General features: G+C 37.9%; 1 protein-coding gene across 12 annotated transcripts in view; it reads right to left on the bottom strand.

Moving 5' to 3' along the window:
- Window positions 1-10014: 10014 nt before the first annotated feature.
- Window positions 10015-23492, bottom strand: part of ltbp1 (latent transforming growth factor beta binding protein 1) — a 132636-nt gene continuing 119158 nt past the window's right edge. For 4 of the 12 annotated variants that reach the window (XM_041249969.1, XM_041249972.1, XM_041249974.1 and 1 more), the window contains 5 exons: window positions 23330-23470; window positions 21363-21533; window positions 17746-17907; window positions 12525-12674; window positions 10016-11186 (listed from right to left, as the gene is read on the bottom strand). In XM_041249969.1, the coding sequence (XP_041105903.1) occupies window positions 11014-11186; window positions 12525-12674; window positions 17746-17907; window positions 21363-21533; window positions 23330-23470 (797 nt within the window). In that variant the 3' untranslated portion in view covers window positions 10016-11013. Of the gene's footprint in view, window positions 11187-12524; window positions 12675-17745; window positions 17908-21362; window positions 21534-23329; window positions 23471-23492 lie in introns of all 12 variants that reach the window. The other 8 variants (XM_041249975.1, XM_041249970.1, XM_041249977.1 and 5 more) reach the window with 6 other exon arrangements.

Genomic DNA, 23492 nt, shown 5'->3' with positions numbered 1-23492 from the left:
TTTAGTCTTCCCTATGATCAACCACCCGAAAATGTAATTATGATGCTAATACATTACTTTATTTTAAGGGCCACTTTTTCAGTGTATTAATTAGCTTATGAATACATAAGCATTTCTGTTGATGGTTAGTTAATATAGTAACTTATTTCTGAACAACAGTTAAAAAAAACTTAAGGGCAGTTAAAACAGATCAGCAAACATCAGACCCCTCCAGTACTTGGGGAATATCAACTGCAAATCACTCATATCATTGAAGTGAATCTGCTGTAGTAATGTTTAGAAAATGCAATAAGTTTTTTTTTTTTTTGTAATAACTTTTTCATTAGCTTATGAATATATAACTATTAACACAAAAAGAACCAGAGTTATTAACATGTTACCAATGCTCATTCTTCACCCTGACAGTCAGTAGTTATTAACAGTTAATGTGTTTTAAAAATGTGATAATGAATGTTTAATGGTACCGATGGGCTCAGATAACAGCACACAGCAGAACAAAGTGATTCTGTAAAATAATGCAGAAACCTGAAATTCTCTGGAGCTGAATGTAGGCAGGCACTTGATAGTAATTTGAGTGATGAAGTGCACGCATTGAAGCCGACAATCCGGAAATAATCTAAGAAAATAGAGAAGGAAGAATTGTGTTGCCAAAGCAGCAGGTACAAATGAATAAGTTGTACCCTCAAACATTATATTAGCTCACTGAAGGGGGATGCGTCGCTTTAAATGTATATCAATAACTTAGTCTGTCCAATTATTTTACCCCGATTTTTCTTCCTAATTCTTTACACCCAACAGCTTTACATAGGATATTCGCAAGCTACCGGCCCATGGAGGACAAAGGCCACTCTTGCAGGTGTCCGATTTCAGCTCACCGGGTGCGGCTGTGCCTTTAACAGGTGTGGGGATGAATACTGTGATTTCGCCTAATAAGGCAGAAAAGATTAAAAAACAAGCATTCTGAACTCAACATGAATATAATATTATAACTTACTAGTACTACTGCAGTCAGTGCAGAGAAAGAGATATACAGGCCCCCCCAGTGCTGGACCTTATTGTGGGCCCTCCCAAACCAGAATGAAACATTTGTTTACGAATATGAAACAACATACCAAGTCAAGTGTTCAGTATTTAACAATATTTAATTCTCAGAATGTTAGCATCCATGACATAGTATAGGGCTACATGTAATAAGATATTTATATCACCTACTTGCATTGCACTTTGCATCCATCTTTAAACCCAACACTAAACTATTTTAAACCACAAGCTAACAAGTTTAATCACCAGTCCCTTCAAGGAAACTAATTTTAATTAAATTAAGCAACAGAACCCAAAGAGCGCATTATCCTCTGTTAAGGCCCGTCTCATGTCGTTGATTTCAGGGTTTAAAAAATTGGGGTAAATTTTTGTGGCAATTTCTTTAAAGACATTTGTAAATTGTAACAGCTTTTGCCAAATTGTAGTGTAGGCAAAACAGAGATAATTCTGTGCGTCTTTTTGGTCCAAGTTTACAAATGCCGACCTGCACCTGACCCTCTGTTTTCTTTCACTTCTCTTACAAACGTCTCCTTTTCTGCGTGCAGACATGTTTAATATTTTTGTCATCTTTTTACACCATTTCTCGGCATGGTCACTGGCCAGGAAATTTTTGCCACTGGGGCAAAAATACAAATAGAAACTTTCTATTTTTTGACAGTGCTAAATTTAATTTCCTATTCACTTTGATTCAATTTTAACTGCATACCGACCCATAATTCTTATAGAAATGTAACAAATCTCTGAACTTACATAATTTATAAAAGAAAAGGCGCTGTTTCTTCTTCCCCTCAGTTTCATCTGCTCCTGTCCCAACAAAACTTTCCATCAGTGTCTTGTCACTGAAGGATACCAGCACGTCTTGCTCCATTGAAGATAGGAGCAGTGAGCACGTCTTGCTCCATTGAAGATAGAAGCAGTGAGCACGTCTTGCTCCATTGAAGATAGAAGCAGTGAGCACGTCTTGCTCCATTGAAGAGCCTCCAGTCTGTCTTGCCGCATGCGGTTACTCAGCTTGGTCTTACCAAAGAGAGCTTGGAAAAGACTCGCTCTGCAAAGGCAGTTGTTACAGGCAATGTCAGGGCTATTTTGCACAGGCACTTCCAGTCCTTGTGTTCCTTTGGGATTAGAGCATAGACCTTGCAACTTTCTCAGCAGCCTCCACTGTGCCACAGCATTCAAAGTAATCTAGCTGTGGATTTCTGCCAGCCAAAGACTATTTGATTGTGTGCTTCCAGTTTTCCCATGTGAAGTGGAAGTAAATAGGCAAAAGCATTCAACTCAGAAGGAAAATGGATGTTAAGCTCCATAAGGATCAGGCCCAAAGTGCTGAAGTAAAACTGTATCTTCATGCCCTCTTCTGCAGTAATGTGCAACTGAGTTTCTGGATTCTCATCATTTGTGGTGGACACTACATCTTCTCTTTGCCCATGGTGCTGGCAAGGGATTCAGTTTTTTGAAGCTTTACCCACATTACATCATTTCTCAAGTCCTGGATGCTGTTTTTTAGACTGCTGATCATGTTGTTAACATTAAGGAGGTCAAGGTTGGGGACTGCAGCACCTTGTTCAGCTGATCATACTGCCCATCGCTCGAGTATGCACCAGGCACTCGATGAATTTGAGTCTGGTTTTGCACTCTGTGAGCCCAGCCACTGTGCCTCTGCGCATTCCATCATTTGTAGATTCCACTGTTTCTTCTGGACTGCTAACAGCAGCTTCAAGCATGACATGGTCTTGATGAACATTTGAAGACTTGCCCTACAGCTCCACCTGGTATTTGAGAGGCCCTTAAGCGCGCTTGGTGCCCTGATACTATCAAGCTCTTTTTGCTTTTTCATGAAAACTTCCCTCTGCTGCTCATCTTCCTTGCCAGACACAGCGTTCACAATTACTCTGTTCAGACAGTGGGCACAGCGGTGTGTATAGATGGCGTTGGCATTGTGACAACGTATTCTTGCTTGGACACCCTGTACCTTCCCCATATTGTTACTGCCACCATCATATCCTTGACCAACTACAGTGCCGTGAAAAAGTAAAATTACGATATTTTGGGACTGGATCACTCAGACCAATTTGAATACATTGTAAACATGCACAGTAACAGATTTTTTTGTCTAGCAAGCGAATGGAAACAATGGATAGAAATGCATCAAAGTTTGTTTTTTGTTCCGATCAAGAAAATATAAGCGATATCCATTTTTTTAAACTGACGTCATTACGTGCAGCTGTTTGTTCACTAGAATCCAGTTTTTTTAGGATAAGATTTGCATAGATTTTTGTATGAAATTATGTAAGTTCGCTAGAAATGTGTTTGTCTTGTTGAAGGAAGCATGTGTTAATCCCGCTGTTTCATGCTGTTTGTTCAGTAACTTGTTCACAGTGTGTGTTCATAAAGTCAAAGCTTCCTTCTCCTGGTTTTAGAGAAGAGGTGTGACGTGCCTGTCATATGCAAACCATATTCGTGATTATTTATTTATTTTACTATATTTGCTGTACCAAATTGAAATAGATCGATAGGACAGTGAGGACAGACATTCAGAGAATGGAGATTTTCAACAAGCAGAAAAGAAAACACATAATTTCAGGCTGATTGATTTGGAACAGTGTGGTCCAGTGGTTAAAGTCCAGGGCTTGTAACTAGAAGGTCACTGGTTGAAATCCCACCTCTGCTCCTGCACTGTGGCAGAGGTCACTGTGTGACCCTGAGCAAGTCACTTAACCTCCTTGTCCTATTGTGAGTGACTCTGCATATAATGCACAGTTCACAGCCTACCTCTGTAAAGCGCTTTGAGATAGTGGTCCACTATGAAAGACGCTATAGAAAAATAAAAATTGTAATATTAATAATAATAATAATAATAATAACAATAATAATAATAAACATAATTTGAAAGATGATATATACGAGGTCCTTTATCAGAGATTTAAGCCCTCATTTTGGCCAATCAGGTTAAATGAAATCTCCAATTAATTTTCCGTGGTATATTGTGGTACGGTTTAAAACATGGTACTCCATGCACTGTAAAAAAATAAAAAAGATCTGACTACACCCATCCCCTTCAGTCACTGCATGCATAAGCGAACCACATTATGATTCCTATCTATCGATTTGATATGTATTTGTCAAAGCTTTGGCTGGGCAACTGTTTTAAATAAATAAAAAAAAAAAACAGTAAATGTTTTAAAAATGTAAATAAAAAATTGTGACCGAAGAAAATATTTGTTTCTGCATTTGGTCATGAGGCTGCTAATAATTCGGTTTATTTATCAGACACGCTCTTCCGTACATGGTAATGCAGGTTATCATCGGATTCGACTTTCCTAGGTTTTTAAAACCAAGCTGTGCCCTCAGAAAAGGTCAACGAGCTAACAAAATGTACTCTAGCGCTTCAGACTGAAAAAGGGAAACACAATAAAGAGGGCCATGAATCATTCAATATCCCAACCTCCTGCTCTTCAATCAGCTTCAAGAAGCACAGTAAAAAAAAATCAAGACAGTTCAATGTTAAACTACAGTTACAATTCAAACTGTAGTACTGTTAACCATTTGTTGTATACAGACGTTCCCCGGGTTACGCAAGACCAGACTTACGCAAATTCGACCTTACGCAAAAAAGTTCCTTAAGGCATAAATACAATTTCGAGTTAAAATATTGGAAAACATTGCGTAGCGTACGGAAACGCACAGTAGTGCGGTGTGCGCAGGTATACAGCAGCAGCAAAGCTGCTCCAAAACTCCCTACGATGACCCCGATGATGTAATGCCTGCCGCCTCCTCTCCTTCCTCATCGACCAAAATGCAGCCTTCAATGAGCCAGGATAACAATAGGATTGAGGTAAATGCAGTATTTTTGTTGTAATTGTTTTTTATGCTTGCAATGACTTTTTTTCATGTTTTCATATTCCTTTTTTCATGTTGTGTAAACATACATACTGTACTGTACACACATACATTTACAAAGCCACACATACCCAAAAACAAATTATATATATATATATATATATATATATATATATATATATATATATATATATATATATATATATATGTGTGTGTGTGTATATATATATATATATATATATATATATATATATATATATATATATATATATATATACACATATGCACACACACACACACACACACACACACACACACACACACACACACTGTGACATGTCATATATATGTCAGAGGCTGCGTAATTCTCAGTACCTCTGCAGACATATTTTTTTATATAAATACACATGTGTGATCCAGCAATAATAATAATAATAATAATAATAATAATAATAATAATAATAATAATAATACTTATAAGTATTTTTTTCAGTCTTGACTTAAACTGTGATGGTCCCAGCATCCCTGTTAGATGCAGACAGAGCATTCCATAATTTCGTTGCTTTGCATGAAAAAGCCCTTCTCCCATGGTGATTTTGTTGACCCTAGGAATAACCAATAGCCCCGCATCCTGTGATCTCAGAGTGTGATTCGGGAGATACAGCGTCAGAAACTCCTGCAAATAACTGGGCGCTAATCCATTCAGGACCTTATAAGTTAACAACAAAATCTTAAAATCAATTATATACTCTAAAGGGAGCCAGTGCAAATAGGCCAAAACAGGGTTAATATGTTCACTTTTCCTGGTTTTAGTCAGAATTCTAGCGGCTGTATTCTGAACAAGATGTAAGCGAGAAAACCGTCTTGTCCGGCTGCACTGGCTACCTGTAAAGTTCAGGATTACTTTCAAAACTCTCCTGCTCACCTACAATGCCCTTCATCACACAGGTCCCGAGTACCTCCTCAACCTGCTGACCCACTATGTCCCTGCCCACAGGCTGAAATCTTCCGACTCTGGCCTGCTTGTTATCCCCAATCAAAAGTGCACCACGCTTGGAGAACGCTTGTTTAGCTTCATGGCTGTGACTCTTTGGAACTCTCTCCCAGCTTTGGTGTGTGATGCTCTCACTGTCACTCGCTTTAAATCAACTCTCAAAACCCACCTGTTCTCTGTTGCTTTCCATGCCCTTTAAGCCTGATATCTACTATTAGCTGCTGTGTTGTTGCTACTATTTCATATATTATGCTACTATATCATGTATTATGCAGGTTTCACTATATAATGTATTATTCTTTTTTTTTGTTTGTTTTACTGTATATCATGTATTATACATTTCTCTGTATTTGAAGTATTATGGATTTTCTTTTTGTTACTGCATCTTGTAAAGCGCTTTGTGATGGTGGTCCACTATAAAAGGCGCTATATAAAATAATGATTGATTGATTGATTGATAATAGGTCTAAGCTTAGCTATATTTCTCAAATTATAAAATTATACTTTAGTAATTTTCCTAGTGTGATTCTCAAATATATAAAAAGTGAAAAAGTATTTGCCCCGTTTGATTTTCTGCATTTTTGCATATTTTTAATACTGAATGTTATCTTCAGCCAAAATCTAACATTAGATAAAAGGGACCCTGAGTGAACAAATAACACAAAATTTTGATACTTATTTAATTTATTTATTAAAGAAAGTTATGCAACACCCAATGCCCCCGTGTGAAAAAGTAATTGCCCCCTTAGACCCCAATAACAGGTTACGCCACCTTTATCAGCAATAACTGCAACCAAACGCTTCCTGTAGTTATTGATCAGTCTCTTACAGCGCCGTGGAGGAATTTTGTCCCACTCCTTCCTGCAGAACTGCTTCAACTCAGTGACATTTGTGGGTTTTTGAGCATAAACTGCTCGTTTCAGGTCCTGCCACAACATCTCAATGGGGTTTAGGTCTGAACTTTGACTAGGCCATTCCAAAACTTTAAATTTCTTGTTCTTCAACCATTCTGATGTAGACTTGCCATTTTTTAAATAGTATTTACTGTTGGTTACAATTTATGAATCACTTGGTTCTGTTAATGAAAGCAGCAGCCCCTTCCAGTGTGCCACGGCTGCAGATGCATTTCACTTTTTGCTGTCATATTTTAATCAGAACTTTACATGACTTTGCATAGCCACTTAGATTTGCATGATCTTCAGTGAATACAACTGCATCGTCATTTTTCCAAACAGTACATCAGAGGTAGTCGACCCTTGCCTGCAAAGGAACCGACAGCGACAACTCCAGTTGATCATTTAATTTTGCATCTTCATACTTGAATATGTATAATATCTCTTTTATATATCTATGTGGATTTATTATTAATTGACTTACTGCCCACATCACAACCAAGATATGTAGAATATATTTCATTCATGTATAGTCCTCATCAATCTACATACCACGTCGCAACCAAAAATGCGTCTCATACTGGAGTGCTCAGAGAAGTGTTTCGCCCACATGGATTTTCTTCAATTATACAGTACATTACTAAGGCCCTACCTATTTCATGGCGGTGAAAAATGTGACACGGATCATGAAATTCATTCTTCACTGTGAAACCTGTCTATTTTGTGTACTTTTACCCTGCAGTTAAATCCAATTAAGTTATGTGTATCGGTCCAGGTCCTGATGTGATTATGATCTTGTTACAATTTCAAAAAGAAAACTCGACTGGATTTATTGTTTGACACTTAACAGCAGCCAATAACCACACTCGGCTCTCCTCACTGATTGGTAGATATGGGCATCTAGGGCGGGTTTAGTAACCTAGGAGATCTCAACTGCTATTGTTAAGCGAATGAACGTTTTGCAAGTGAAGTAAAGAATGGTCAGTATGTTAAATCCTTCCTCTCAATTGTAAAAACAGTTATTTGCATTTATGTTTACATATTACGTTTCAGGTTCATGAATTCCCTTTTTTTTTTTTTTTTAGATGAGATTGTTTTGTATGGTTGAACAACATAGTACTAAACTTTTAGAACAGGATCATATTCTTAAAGGATATAATTGTGTTTTAAACTAAGATTGTTTTTAAATTGAGAATGTGTATTCTCAATAAAGATAGTCCCTCCGAAGGAGGCTGTTATCCTAATATAATTATTGATATATTTCTTAAAATGTCTATCAGGTTGCTTGAACTCATTTCACTTAAGCCCAGAGCACAAATATATAATTTACTGGCAGCTGTAACCCTCCTGTGCCTAGCCTTATAAGGCACGAACGTGACACCAATTCACAAACTATATTGTGTCTCTGGTACCATTCCTAAAAATAGAATATGAACGTTGTGCATAGTGCCCCCAAGTGGATATACAAAAAACTGAGCTGTGGACATCCACTGTTTTTAACTTCTTATTCTAAATCGTATACAATACATTTTCCTGGACAGTGTTGCAAACAAACTAAAAACTACAACAACAAAAAAGTGTGTTTATTACTTAAATAAGACATTTAAAAAAAATCTAAGTTTGTAACTGCTGAAAATATCCAAAAAGTTATTTTTTGTTCCAGTGAACGATGATACCGCACATGCTGAAGGCTATATGCTGCACAGATGATCTCCAGGTAAGAATCATACCTGGGTTCTGACCTTGCTTGCAGTCTATTTCCATAGAAACTGCTTGAACAACCTTGCAGTTTCCAATCAAATCGCTCAGCTCAGCACATTTTTTTTTCCATGAGGAAACACAGATAGCTTTAGAGATAGTTCAGCAGAAGTTAATCATGCAGTTCTTTTTTCCTTTGTTTTTTTATGTGCTTCAGCACAGTAAACGTACTTTCCATCCAACATTTGAGAGTTGAGAGCAATCGAATTAAACATATTGATATTCCAATTCACTGATTGAGGCACAGCATAATATGAAATATCGGGTGGGATGATTAAACTGTCTGGCTCAGGATCTCACCTTCTGGTCCAACAGGAGCCACCCTCAATTGAGGTGTGACCTCCGACCTTGGTCAGAGGTCATCCAAGGCCGGGTGATGGAGGACCACTGACCCCCAGAAAGGAGATGCAGTTGCCGGAGGCAGGGGAGAAAGACTTGCACAACATTTAGTGGCAGGTGGACTTGGTTTATGTATTATTGGGTAGCCAGTATGTTCAGTGTGGGGGGCTGAGCCTCACCCCTAGAACGACGGCAAGCCTTCAATTGTGAGACAACAGCCTACTGCATGTATTACAGGTGACAATTGCTGTCAACAACTTAGTTATATATGCCTACTGCACTGGTGTTAAGCACCTTCTGATGCTTTAAGAGATAGTGGTGTCATGGGTAGGTGTGAGTAGGTTGCCTTAAGATGGGGAAAATACATCTGCTGTGCTTCATGAATAAGCATACCCACAGCGTGACACTGACAACCACACTTGCATTGCTCCTCCACAGGCATGGCATTGCTTTTAACCCTTTCAGTCCTGAATTATTTTTGTCTGAAGAATGCGAAACTAAATTATATTAAAGGAACTCCTTTATTAATTAAAAAAAAAAAAAAAAAAAAAAACTCCTTCATTGAGTATACATGAGAACAAGACACTGTTTTTTATTTTGGTTTTTTTACATATATTTTGGTAAATGGCACTTTAAAGTCCCATCAGTACTTTAACTCTGAAAAATAAATTGTGCAATTACAGTTGAGGAATCATTTGCCTCAAATATGAAAACATTCTTGTATGAGAATACAACAGATATCATATTTTTCTTGCTTGCCTTTTATTACTCCAATACAGAAACCTTGGTCGCTTCTCAATGTTTCTTTTCGGCATATGTTAAGATAGGACAGGATCCAAGAATTCCACGGAGTTTCTTGGTGATTATTATGTCCTACTGGGACAAAGTTTGGCAGCACTTATACATACAAATATAATCTATATTGTTATTGCATTTACATATACGGTCAAGAAAAATGTGTTAGTCTAAGTGTCTTCACCATTCATAGCTGAGGAAAGAGCATTGTGCAAATCCATGAGGGAACTAAGCAGCCCTTGCCAATGGGTCACAGCAGCACAGGGGGATGTCACGAAGACACCCACTTAGGCATTTGAAGCACATCCGACTAAATGACAAAAATATAAATCAGGCAGCAATGGTAAAACTGGGCTCAGTTTTGAAGCAAGTGCAAAGGCAGGGACCGACAAATCACAGCTGGATCAGTAAGAAAAAAAATACAAAAAGTGATTTATTTATAGAGGTTTAATATACAGCATAATATGTAAGGATATTCATACAAGAGCAATTTTTTCCATTTACAAATTACAATACATAAACTGGTTTTCATCTGTTTAGTTTAAATGTACAAAACTTACTCCAACGGCTGTTCCTTTTAGCAGCTTTGCAACCTGGCAAGACTTGTTATATCGCAGTTAAGTGCAGAAAACGTTTAAAGAGTATAAAATGATGAACTTCACTTTCTAAAGGGCGTTAAAAAAAAAAAAAAGAAGGTAAGGTAAGGTAACAAAAAGGTGCCTGCTCCACAGGGCAGACAAGACATCATAAAATCAAAACCTGCCATTGTCCAGACATGTTCCAGACACAGTCAAGTACAGCTGTGTATTTCTATTCATTAATAATAATTAAAAAAAAGCCGAAAAATGCTTCTTTCAAAGAATTTACATTAATAACATTCTTTTACAGCATAATGCATATTGCAGATTTATCAAATGCGGCTTAACAATAGCAATACAAAATATTTTCACCACTGTGTGAGCCAATGTTCCTATGCAATAGAAAATAGAGGAAAATGAATACTGTTTTGAAAGGACAAAGTGTGGTTGGTTCGATTGGTCGGTTGGCCCTTTTCACTTTTTAAGTTTAGAACATATCTGCATGGAAAGGCTCTGCTGTGATTCACTCACAACACAAAGTGTCCACTAGGTCTGTCAGTTCAGTGGAGCTTAGAGTCCCATTCCAATCAGCTCAATCCCCTTCTAAACAAAACACATCATATTTATACAGTGCTGTTTTCCATATAGACACCACATCACATAGTAGGCTACATTTTATCTTCATCTCAAGTAGAATATGTTTTCGTTTGATTTATACAGTGCAGAGTATATGGGCTTAGATTAAATAACTGGTTGTGTTTCTTCTCCTCCCTCTTTACTCCATCTCACTGCCTTTCTCTGCTTCCTCTGAACCTATGCAGTAGTTTGGCTGCTCCGAGCGCACAAAGCCTGGCAGACACACGCACTTATAAGATCCTTCTGTATTGATGCACTTAGCGTTCTTACAAAGGGACATTTTATTGTTGAGCTCGGTGCATTCGTTCACATCTGCAATAATGAAAAACAAAAAGACAAGGGTTTACTATCCACAGAATAAGAACATGGAACATATTATAAAGAGAACACTCAATTCCTGGACAATGGCCATAGATTTCCATTTTGAATCTTCGATTCTGGATCACAATAGCCAGATACTGGAGCTCAGGTTCAGGGTCAATTCCTGTTTTACAATTCCAATTCCAATTCCAATTGTGAGAAGCTCATTTGAACAGAATACTGCTAATTGCAAATTTGATCAATGATGAGTTGGAATTGATTAAAAGAGAACTGGAATTGGGAATTGATTTAAAAAAGGAATTGAAAAACAGGAATGGACTCTAACCCTGCTGGAGAATAATTACAGAGCCCTATGTCATTTACCACCTACTCTGTCAAATCACTCGGAAAACCTCAAGCATGCCAGTGCACAAATTAGCCTGCACCTGTGACACTTTTATGGTCCGAAAAGCAACCAGTCAACACGGTTACTGAGCTGAAATCCTGCAGGAGCAACAGAGTCCATATTCAGCTCTGTTATTCCCTGTTGTCATTATACAATGTTTAACCTCTTCTCCTCCACCATTTTTGACACAGCTGTCTGTCCAGCATCAAGTAACAACAAACAAAATGTAATCAGTTTGAAAATACAACGAGGTTACTTAAAGAACAAGCAGCATTTAAATAAGAACCTGTTTAACATCTGTATGCATGCTTAATTCGTGCATTTGCAATGTGTCTCATCGTCACCAAGAATACCCTCACCATCATTACTGAGTCCACTTAGCAGGGTATGTGCTCAAGCTGCACTGAGACCTTACCATGAATATTCAGCAGAACATGCACAGTTGAAGAGCATCCTATTAATACATCCCGCATTCGCTGCACCAACATTCTTTGAGGCTAAGGAGTTTGGGTCTGTCTGAAACCAACTGTGGTTCGAGGTCAAGGTTCATTAGGCTTCATGTTGTGATCAACTTGGTTAAGTGCTACTTGACAACACTTTTAGTGATTTTGTTATAAAGAAAAAAAAAAAGTATTTTTTACCCTTAATAAAATGTAAAGGTAATTGTCTGCTCAGTGCTGCAATAGGAATGAATTAACTGTAGGCGTCCCATTCAACCTTGCTGAATTACATTAACAAACACAATTCATAAAAAAACAGCATTGTAATTGGCACTTAAATAGCACTAATAAATATTCCCACATAATGTCAAATTAAAAGAAAACAAGACAATTATCAGTGAAAAGGTTTCTTCTTGTTGTTCAAAGAATTAAGGCAAGAGACAAACATGTTTATGTTGCATACTAAATGGGGTTCTTGATGTGTTTGTGATCGAGTTTCCTTACCAACACAGGCCATCTTGGCCATGTTCAAGTGGTACCCATCGAAGCAGTCGCAGGTGTAGCCCTCCTGCACGCGCACACAGCGGCCGTTCTCACAACCGTTCAGGATGCCACATTCTTCAGCCCGCAGCCCCTCAAATGCATCGTACTGATCTGCAAAACACAAACAGCCGTGCTAAATAAACAGAGGCCCTTAAATAGAGGAACTTAACAGTTTCCATCTCTCTCACTTTCATGAGGGAGAAACGAGACCTGAGTCAAGATAACTTGACTATTGTATTAAAACATGTGAGCATCCCTTTAATTCACTGATAGGTATAAATCTAAACCAGTACAGTAACAAACAAACAAAAAAAAAACAACAATTAGAATGTTTTAATTAATTTCCTGAAATTGTCATACAAACGCCTCTCTTCTCTTGTATTTGCTTGTACAGGTGTTTGTTTCAATAAATGTTTGTGACTCTTTATCCATGGGTCTGAGGCTGGTGACAAATCATTAGCCTACATACTGTATATGAAAGTCTGTTAAGCCAATCCGAGTGATAAGCAGGAGGGTTGTTGCCAAAAATAGAGCAAGGTGGCATAAGCCATGTGAGCCGTATTTCAGCCATTCCTATTAGTGCTATCCTGTCACTTTTTTTAAAGACAATGTAGGCAATGCCGGTTGTAGCCTGAAAACTGGAATGGTGTTACAGCTCAAGCTTTAAAAAAAAAATCATGTCAGCTTTATGGTTTACAAAGATGTTATGGAATTGATGCAAACAGCTACAACACCCCTGCTATTGGCACTGCTGATTCCTGTCACAGACAAGACTTATCACACAGGTCCCGAGTACCTCCTCAACCTGCTGACCCGCTATGTCCCTGCCTGCAAGCTGAGGTCCTCTGACTCTGGCCTGCTTGTTATCCCCAAGCAAAAGTGCACCACACTTCATGGCTCCGACTCTTTGGAACAGCTCAGCTTTGGTGCGTGATGCTCCCACCGTCGCTCACTTTAAATCAACTCTCAAGACCCACCTGTTCTCTCTTGCTTTCCATGCTCTTTAAGCCTGATATCTGCTATTAGCTGCAGTGTTGCTGCTACTGTTTCACATATTATGCTACTATCATTCATTATGCACTTTCCACTGTATTTAATGTATTATTCTTGTTTTTTTTTGTTTTTTTTACTGTATATCATGTATTATATTTCTCTGTATTTAAAGTATTATGGATTTTCTTGTTGTTACTGTATCTTGTAGAGCACTTTGTGATGTTGGTCGACTATGAAAGGCGCTATATAAAATAAAGACTGATTGATGGACTTATTAATTGATATTAATCTTGACTCAATATTATGTTGGAAGCTAGTGATTGGGAATGACTTGCTAGACTCATCTGGAAATTTGTATTTATCTTCAGAAAGGTGGGGGAACGAAACACACCCTAAACTAAAATCTACATACAGGGCCTACAGTAAGTATTGTATTTGTTGTGTTATAACCTGAAATCTTGATGCATTTAAATTATTTTTTTTCCCTTTGATTTATACAACCTACTCAACACTTTGAAGAAGCAAGAGAATATTTATTGTGAAACAACAGTTAATGAAAATTTTAAAAAAAATGAAATGTCTTGGTTAGATAAGTATTCACCCCCCCGAGTCAATACTTGGTAGAACCACCTTTGCACTACCGAACTGTGAGACCTTACAGAGACACGTGTATTTAATCTGAAATCATGTGAACCGCTTTTATTGCACACAGATGGACTCCATTTAACTTAGTGAGTGAATTCTGAAGGCAAATGGTTGCACCTGATCTTATTTAGGAGTGTCATAGCAAAGGAGGTGAATACTTATCTAATGAAGACTTTTCAGGTTTTTATTTTTAATGGACTTGTTCCCCCCCCCCCCCCCCCCCCACATTTTTTCACACATTGAAAGTGTTGAGTAGGTTGTAAATCAAAGGGAAAAAAATCCCATTTAAATGGATCAAGATTTCAGATTGCAACACAACAAACTGTGAAAACATCCAAGGTGGGTGAATGCTTCCTATAGGCACTGTAAACATTTGCACATTGTTTTATTTTTTGCCGTGTTATTTTTAGTTTGACAACATTTTTTCTCTAGTTGTATTACAGTGCCTGGCTTTATTGTCACATAACGAATATGGAAGTCTCTGTCGTGCTCAGGGTTTTTTCACATGTATGCTTATGTATGTGTGGCCGCTTGTTTGCTCATCTCTCTTTCTTCCATATATGGGATCTCTTCCAGTCCTCCACAGAGTATTGTGCTTTTTTGTCACAGGATACCCAAGCCAGTGCCATTTTTGGAGACAGCGTGATGATCCAGAAAAACAAGTCGTTTTCGTCGTGATCGTTTGTGTTACCTTATTTCACAGGAGTGGTAATATTTTAAGAGCAGTTTACAGGCTCCGTGGATCAAAAACAGCCTCCACTTCAGACACAATTCAAGTTAATTTCAATTCAGCGGCATCCAGGCAGGCAGAGTGTGTCTATTTCAATTTCCGAATTACCTTGGCCTCTCCTGTTAAGGCTTTTATCTCTTAATTAGTCTGTGTATGAGGGCATGTCTTTGTATATACAGTATGTGATGTATGTATGTGTGTGTGTTTGTGTATGTGTGCCTTGCATGGCAGGCTTACATTGTGTCATTGTAAGTAACTGCAAGCTAGGCTGCATAGTGGTTTTAGAAGGTCAATGTTTTTTGCTTTAAAAATTTTTCATTTTCAACTGGGTATCCTAACAAATCAAGCCATATTTATATATTACATCCAGAATGCACAATCGATGATATGTCTGTAATAGCGTCCATGATAATAAACATAAAGACATATGGAAGTGGACAATGGAGCAGGTATGAAGGTGGATAATGTGGGATTTGTGATTATAAATTCAGTTGTGACTTTTATTATTAATATTATGTTATGTACAACCAATGTATAACCAATGTGTACCGTTATCTACAGCTGTGGACAAAAGTGTTGCATCACCCAGAATTTTAGGATTGAGACATAATTAAAAAAAAAACATAAAAACAAAAACAAAACCTAACATGAACACAATGTTGTTGTGCTTTGATAGGAGGAAGGTTAGAAATTCATTCTGGGTTATTGTCACATTGCATGGAGAGATACTGAAGAAAGTTTCTTCTTATGAATACTTAAGCATATGGATTGATGAGTATCTTATGTTTAACTATCATATTAATACACTGGCTTCAAAATTCAGGTCTAAATTAGGTTTCCTTTTTAAGAATAAGAAGGTTTTTCTTTTTCAGTCTGGCAGGTTAAAGTTAGTGACTGATAATATGTTTCCAAGAAGTCTTTATACAAATTGGATGTAATATATAATTCATGCTGCAGATTTGTTCTAGATTGTACCTCTTTGACACATCATTGTCATATGCATATAAAACTAGGCTGGCTCTCATCAAGAAATCTGAAGCTTTTTCATTGATGCTGTTTTATTGTTAAGGTTCCTAAAGGTTTGGCCTCTCATTATCTGAATGCTCTGTTGGACAGGATTCATACTGGCTCTAGTTTACACTCTCAGGATTCTGTTATTTTGGCAGTCCCAAGGGTTCGCACGTGTTTGGGTGAACTATCTTTCACCTCAGCTCTCACAAATGTGGTGTGAAGATGGAATTTTACAAATCTCTCATTTTCTGGCTATAAAGATGGTATTTGGGGATTTTTTAGAGCCTAGTGCCATTGTTTTTTTTTTTTTAGTCCACATTAACATATAGATGTGTCCTATTTATGTTGTTCTTTTTGTGTTTAAACAACACATGTATTTATTGTGTTGTTTGTATTTGTAATTGTTTTATTGTCTAGCAGCACCCCTTGTAAATGATGCCTTGGTTTCAATGGGTAACTCTTCTGTATAAATAAATACATTTAAAAATGTAGATATTTTATTTAACATCATGTAATCAAAGAAACTACAAAATTATTTTGCAAAAGTCTACCGAAAGCCATAATAGTTGTACAATTTAAGTATAATTATACCTTTAAGTATATGGAAAATGTTAGATTATTATCATAACCCTGGTTCCCTGAAATAGAAATGTAACCATTACCTAATGGGATTACCTGAGCGCTTATAGGGAAGCTGCTCACGGTTACATTTCGTACTTGAAAGGGAACTAACGGTATGTAATTCAATATGGCTTATTTCACAGCATTTCACAGCCTAAAAATAGGTACAATATTTCATGGGTACAGTATTTCAAGATGTTTCACAGTTAAACATCATGTTTATTAAAGCAGAACCAATTGCTTTGTCACATTTAAATTTGATAGTTTTCTCTAGAGTTATTATACAAGAAACATTCCAAAATATTGAAATGCTTTACAGAAAAACAGTAAATGCTACATTGTAGAATATTTCATTTTTATGTCCACCTTTTAAAGACATTCCGTTTTCACCATCAGTGAACTCTATTTATTTTCACCATCAAACAAGATACTACATTCATAAATGTGGACAGAGAAATTTGCAGCAGCAGGTGTCTTTTTTCATTGAAGACATTTTAAAGAATTTGTGCAGCTCTTTGCAGTGTGTTCAATCATTTACTGGAAGCAAACTAACCCGGCTGCCAGTTTTCTAAATGCACGGTAACAGGCAGTGCATCAATAAGGCAAAAGTTTGCTGTATTTATTTTTAAGTGATAAAAATATGTATATTTACACTTCTTTCAGAAATTGAATTTTTTTTTATACTACATATTATGCGGCAATGGGTACATATCAAGGAGACTGTGATAACCGTGAAAACAATACAGCCTTACTTATTAGAAATACTGCAGCATGATACCTGTAAACAACACCAAAGTAACTGGTTTGCAAGGCTGATGAATACGTAAAACAATTTAAGACCTTTGTTTCTAAACTAGTTACGTAATGTACATCAATTTGGCTAAATACCCTTTAATATTGATACACAAAGAACTGGTTAATTCAGTGAACAGGTGTTAAAAACAAATGGTGTGCTTGTTTTATACAGAGCAAACAAGTTTATGCGACTTAACCAAAACTGGATGCAAGAAATCAACTAACCAGCAGATGGCAGCAAAGATCTTTCTTCACTTTTACTTCACAGTCTTAACACTTCTTCCCTTGAAATCAATGCACGGACTAACACTGTATTTTTCTGCAGGCGGCATGAGCGAAGCAAGCTAATATGTTGGTGAAATATAGAATAGGAAGTGTGACACTTACGCTCTTCATCATGAAAAAGAGGTAAAAACCCAGGGCTGGAGGGCTGGGAATCGTATTCCACGCCTGGCGCAGGATAGTCTGTGTCAAAGGGCATCAGGGCATCCTCCCCATATCTTCGTCTGCTCCCAGACAGGGGCACATTGCACAGGGTGGCGTAATCCTCTGGAGGAGACAAGGGGAGACTGGGTTAGGGACAATCTGTTTCCACTCAAAACGTCTAAACTTGCACCATGGTCCTCCTGTCCTGTTCTCAATTTGAAATCGTGGGATTCTCTTAAAAAATGCAATCAAGTCTCCCCAACCCTTCTACTCTCTAAGCTCCTTCTGGTTCAGTTGTCGGTTGCATAAAAAAAAACTCAAGTTAAAGTTCCCATTAATTTCCCCTTCATTTAAGTGTTTCTTGAGCTGGGGTGTTGCAGAACACATCATTAATGGCTTATACCCTTGTGCTTAGTCTAGTTTTTCTTCTCTGAACTCTCTCCAAAACTGATATGTCCTTTTCTGTAGTGTTTTTTGTTTTTTTAAATTCAAAGTCAAAGTTTTGTGCCTGCGTTCCTCATATACAGTATAATGACCACCTGTCCTATTTATGACAACATTGCAACCATAGAGGGTATCTGGACAACACTGTAGGTGAGAAGTCAATATTTCTGCCTTCTTCAAAAGCCTAGCCATAAAAATGTTGGTAAGTATTGTGTATTTTAAGAAAAAAAGATGAAGTAATAGACACCAAAGGCTGTATTTACTAAACTTTTGCACTAATGGGTAGTTTGAACCTCTTTTTTCGCAAGTGTATTGTGCCTGTGGAAGTGTGCATGTGCTTTGAAAAGTAATCAAAGGGACCACTACAGCAGGCTGTTCATTTGTTTGATACTAAATTCTCCAGCAGTGTCCACATCTAAACACAACTGCTGTATGATGTACATTAATTCAATTGGCCAGTAGGGGGACTGAAGCAATAGTAATTTTGCAATGTGAAAGCCACTTTAAGGTTAGGGTTAAGTTCAACGTTTGGGGTCAAATTGTAATTTACTGGTAGGATTCGGTTGATGTGTAGATGTGCGTGGAAGCGCAGATGTTCCTGGAGAATCTGCCTCCGGATGAAGCGGCAATGTGTACCACAACAGGAACTGTGATCAAACCACCCAAATAGTGAGGCCCTTGAGACCTGTGCCATCTAGTGCTCTTCTGCTCTTACATGCTAACAGCTGGTGGAATAGAAATGGCCTGTACCATAATGTTACCATGTAAGTGTTTTTCAAAAGCCCATCTCCATGTAATTACTTGGTAGTTACCTATAAGAGCAGGAGCCACTGGTAATTACCCATTTACTACAATGGAATTAAATGGCAAGAAATAAACCACTGCATGTTGATTTGAGGGCTTGACTGAGGGCACACAAGACAATGCCCAGCAGGGGCATGTTGGAGTTTTACTTGAACAAGATGCAGCCTGACTCTGTGACGGGGTACCCCCCTGGTCCTGGGTGTATTTGGTTTATTTTATATTGTTTGGGTTATGTAGCACGGTTATTTAAAATGTATATTGTTATTTGGGCATGGGGAATGCACAAATTAGTTCACATGCAGAATGTGTCTGGACTGATTAAGTAGCAATCGAGTCCAATCACAGTCTGCACGTGAACTAATCTGTGAATTCCTCGTACCCCAAATACCAATATACATTTCAAATCACCCATGCATAACCCAAACTACACAAAATAAAACAAATATCCCCAGGGCTGGGGTTACCCTGTCACATTCTTCTATAAAATCTGCCATTTTTGTTTTATTAAAAGTCCTAAACTTCATCTGGTGTGAAGTGGGGAGATGCGCTCACAAAATTTGTAGCAAGCAGCGAAAGGATCAGTTTCTTTAACGCTGTGCTTTTGAAGGCCGGACAGGTTTTTCTATGTCACTGCCGGGCTGAAAGATAAATTCCTTCTGACTCCAGTTTCACTGGCTCTTGGAAGTGGAGCTACAGAGCAGGCAGATAGACAAGACAGCAAGCACTGTCCTGTATACAGTTAATATTGAACAATTCCTGCCTTGCATGCACATGCATTAGCATAAAGAAGGCAGTTGAGCCAAAACACGCTGGAATGCAATTGGAATGCAGCGCTTTGGGATGCCTTGGCATGAAAGACGCTACACATAATCAATTTGATTAACTGATTGATTGATTGATAGACTGATAGTACTATTTTGTATAGGCAGCTTAGATATCATTGTTCTAGTGCTAGAACGGAGCAACTTGCAAAAGCAATTATATGATCGTATGAAGTTTCCCCACATCGAGCTTGAGACAAATCACTAATTAAGAAAACAAACAGATAAAGTGTTTCCAATAACGTTCCTCATTTCCGGTGTGCCATTGTTTATTATAGTTGGCCTTGTTAAATTAGCACTTTAGGTCAAAAACTGTTTGTCTTTGGCTTTGTGACAAAAAGTAAAATGAAGGACTATATAATGGACTAGAAACCAAAGCATTCTGAACATGCAAATGATTTCACTGATTTGTTTAACCGATGGATGTCACTGTGGACTGACAGCGGTTTCCTGGCCTTCATGAGCATAAGAAGTTCAATAGAGTTGCAGAAAAAGGGTTTTCAACAAACCAATATATCAATGAAAAACCTAGAGAATTTGTTTTTCTTATTAAGTTAAGGCAAGCTGCTCGTGACAAATGATTTAAAGCAATGTCGTCCAAAGGCAGCATTTGAAATGGATCCAGCTAATTGACATTCACTGAGTCAGAGCATGTTTAAGATGTACTTGTGTAAACACAACAACACTATAGCTATGGCCAATGGTTTTGCATCACTCAGTAGAATTACTGATTTTCCTTCATAAAGTCGAATAAAACCTGCTGAATAATATTATGTTAACATATTGAATTACATACTGCTTTGTAGTTTTCCATATACTTAATGAAAAACTGACAAAAATTTGAAAAAATTGACATTTCGAAATCTAACACGAAATACTGTACTACTATTATGACTTACAGTAGACTTTTGTAATATCATTTTTAAGTTTATTTGATTACATACTATTAAATAAAATATCTCTATGTTTATACATTTCTAAATTCTAGGTGATGCAAAACTTTTGGTCATAGCTGTACACTTCATATTTCCCATTAATTTCATCCCTCCTACTATAATTACCTACATCATTTGAATTAGCTGGTCTTTATTGGTTTAAATGATTGCTTTCACTTGATGAGTGCAATTACCAAGAGGAACAGTGGGTTGACCCTCCAGGGTAACACTGCGTATTTTAGGTTCCGTATAATTTTCTTTTGCATCATTTGGAGCAAAAATGAAATATAGACCGAAGAGAGAAGAAAAGTAGCTAAACAAGCACACAGAGAGGGATACATTATTCTGTAAAATGTGTACACAATCAAAAAATATAGAGCTGTTAGATGGGGGTAGTTAATCTTGCACAAGTATGCAGGAAAACCTTAATGACTTAAACATGGCACATGCTTTGCTAGAACTATGACATTAGAAGCCACTCTGAAAAGTATAGATGCATAACGCCATGGAACAGGAAATAAAAGGTATCTATTTGAACCCAAAAGACTTTTAGTACTTATTATTATTCACTTACCAGAGGTTTTCAATGGGCAAAGAGCACAGTCCATACCCCAGCCATCCCCATAGAGACAGCAGCACTCTGTGTAAGTAGTCTGTTGTCCAACTAGCGGACGGCTGCACATGAAGTCCCGGCTCACTTTCTGCCAGCAGATATCCTGGAACACCTCGCTTTCCTCACTGTGCTCTGAAAATAACCAGCAACACCCACATCTCACATGGCACATAGTGTAAGAAAAATAAACTATTGGTTTAGGAGTGGGCAACAAGGGCTATTGCACTTCAGGGTTAATGTAGCTAGTTTAGGAACAAAACGAAAGTTGAACAGCTTTAATTGAATAATTGAGGAGGTGGCTGGAATAACACACCTGATCCACATACCACTCCTTGGAGAAACATGGAAAAACATGTAGGGGTGTGCTGTTACTCATATTTGTAATTGTATTTTAGAAGTATTATAAGCAGGTATTAAATAAATCCATTAATTTGTGTGTTTAAATCCATTAATCCATTAATTTCCAAACAAGAAAAGCTGTCCTGGATTTATGTAATATCTGGCAATAAGTACTTTTTATTAAAAGCATGAGTACAAGTACACAGAACCAGGTATACACTGCAGACATGAACACATAATTCACATAGAGAGGCTGTAACTTGAAATGTTTAGCACTCAGTTGATGTAGTCAGCAAATAAAAATAAGCGCATGACACTTTTGGTGACTTCACGGTTATGTTCTGCAGAACTACTGTGCTGCATATGCAGGGCTAGGATTGGAAACACTGATATACTTCACACAGACTTTATGAGAACAGCAGCTAAATTAACCATCAATATACTAACCCTCATCTGACTCTAGTTCATTGTTGGTTTGCAGTAATGTGCTGGGCGTATCAACAGAGATGCGGATGAGGGAACAACAGTCCATGTGGTCGTAAATGGAATATTGCCCCCAGTATGTGTTTGGAGGAGTGCTGTCACAGAAGAGTTCCAGTACAGTGCTATTTACATTGTAGACTAGGACCGGCATGGCTTCATCATTACTTGCTCAGATGTAACCTGTGATTTATACATGAGTGGTATAGTGTTTCCATTACATCATGTTGTGAGGCGCTCAGGTGCCAGCTCTCCTCTCCAGAGGTGTGAAAAACAGATGTTTCCGCAGATCCAGGAAATTACTGAACAGGGGTGTTGTGCGTGCTGTACTGATCTCTCCTTGTGAACGGTACCTCAGTCACATCAAGGTCTTCCACATTAACACAACCATCTGTCAGACTTTTCTGTCTTGTTTCTCTCTGTCTGTCGGGGACTCAAAACAGGCTTTTGGGTTGAAAGGGAATTCGATTGTAAAGAATAAATAACAAATCTTGCAGAATGATGTACTCATTTATACAGCCTGCAGGCTCTTTACTGAGAACAATAAGTTTAGGTTCAAATTCAATAAACTTTTAACCTTGAGGGAAACACGGGGGGGGGGGGGGGGGGGGGTTGGATTTATACAGTTACCTAACCCTACTAGATAATGTAAATTGGATGAACTCATCAATACCGGTCAGGTTTCCAATTGACTGAAGCTGGCTTTAGCAAGCTGCTGAGTTGGGCGATAGACAGATTTGTTACTTTGTTAGTTAGGTCTGTAATTGGTATTGACATTTCTTTCAGGACAGAAAGGTAGCGTGTTGATAAACTAAGCCCTCTGGTCACTTCCGATGTTGCAACCTCAGTATCACTTTGAAAGGCTATACCATCATATGAATCTACATCTAACTCAGCTGAGCACACTAACAGCTCAACCAACAGCAGAGCAGCATGAGAAAGGAATGGTGCTGTTGGCATTTGTCTTTTGTTACATAGTATCCTGGTCAACCTCCTAAGAGAATCATTCTGTGACCTTTCCATTTCATTGCTCTGCGATGGCTGCTCTTTCCTCAGTTTACACAGGCAATTGCCTTTCTCACTGCTCAGTATACAGTAATAAAGCTTGCCTGTGATCTCTGTCGGTCCAACGCATCGCTTCCCAGTAGTGTCCAAGATCATTGGGTGTGTGCAGAAGCAGTTGTATGACCCCTCCGTGTTGATACACTGACCGCTGATACAGCTTGAGTCATCTTGACATTCATCAATATCTGCAAAAACAATATGATTACA

This window comes from Polyodon spathula, chromosome 5 (genome assembly GCF_017654505.1).
Source record: "Polyodon spathula isolate WHYD16114869_AA chromosome 5, ASM1765450v1, whole genome shotgun sequence".
Lineage (NCBI taxonomy): Eukaryota > Metazoa > Chordata > Actinopteri > Acipenseriformes > Polyodontidae > Polyodon > Polyodon spathula.
The sequence above is the reverse complement of the archived record's forward strand: the minus strand, read 5'-3'. Positions and strand labels throughout refer to the sequence as shown.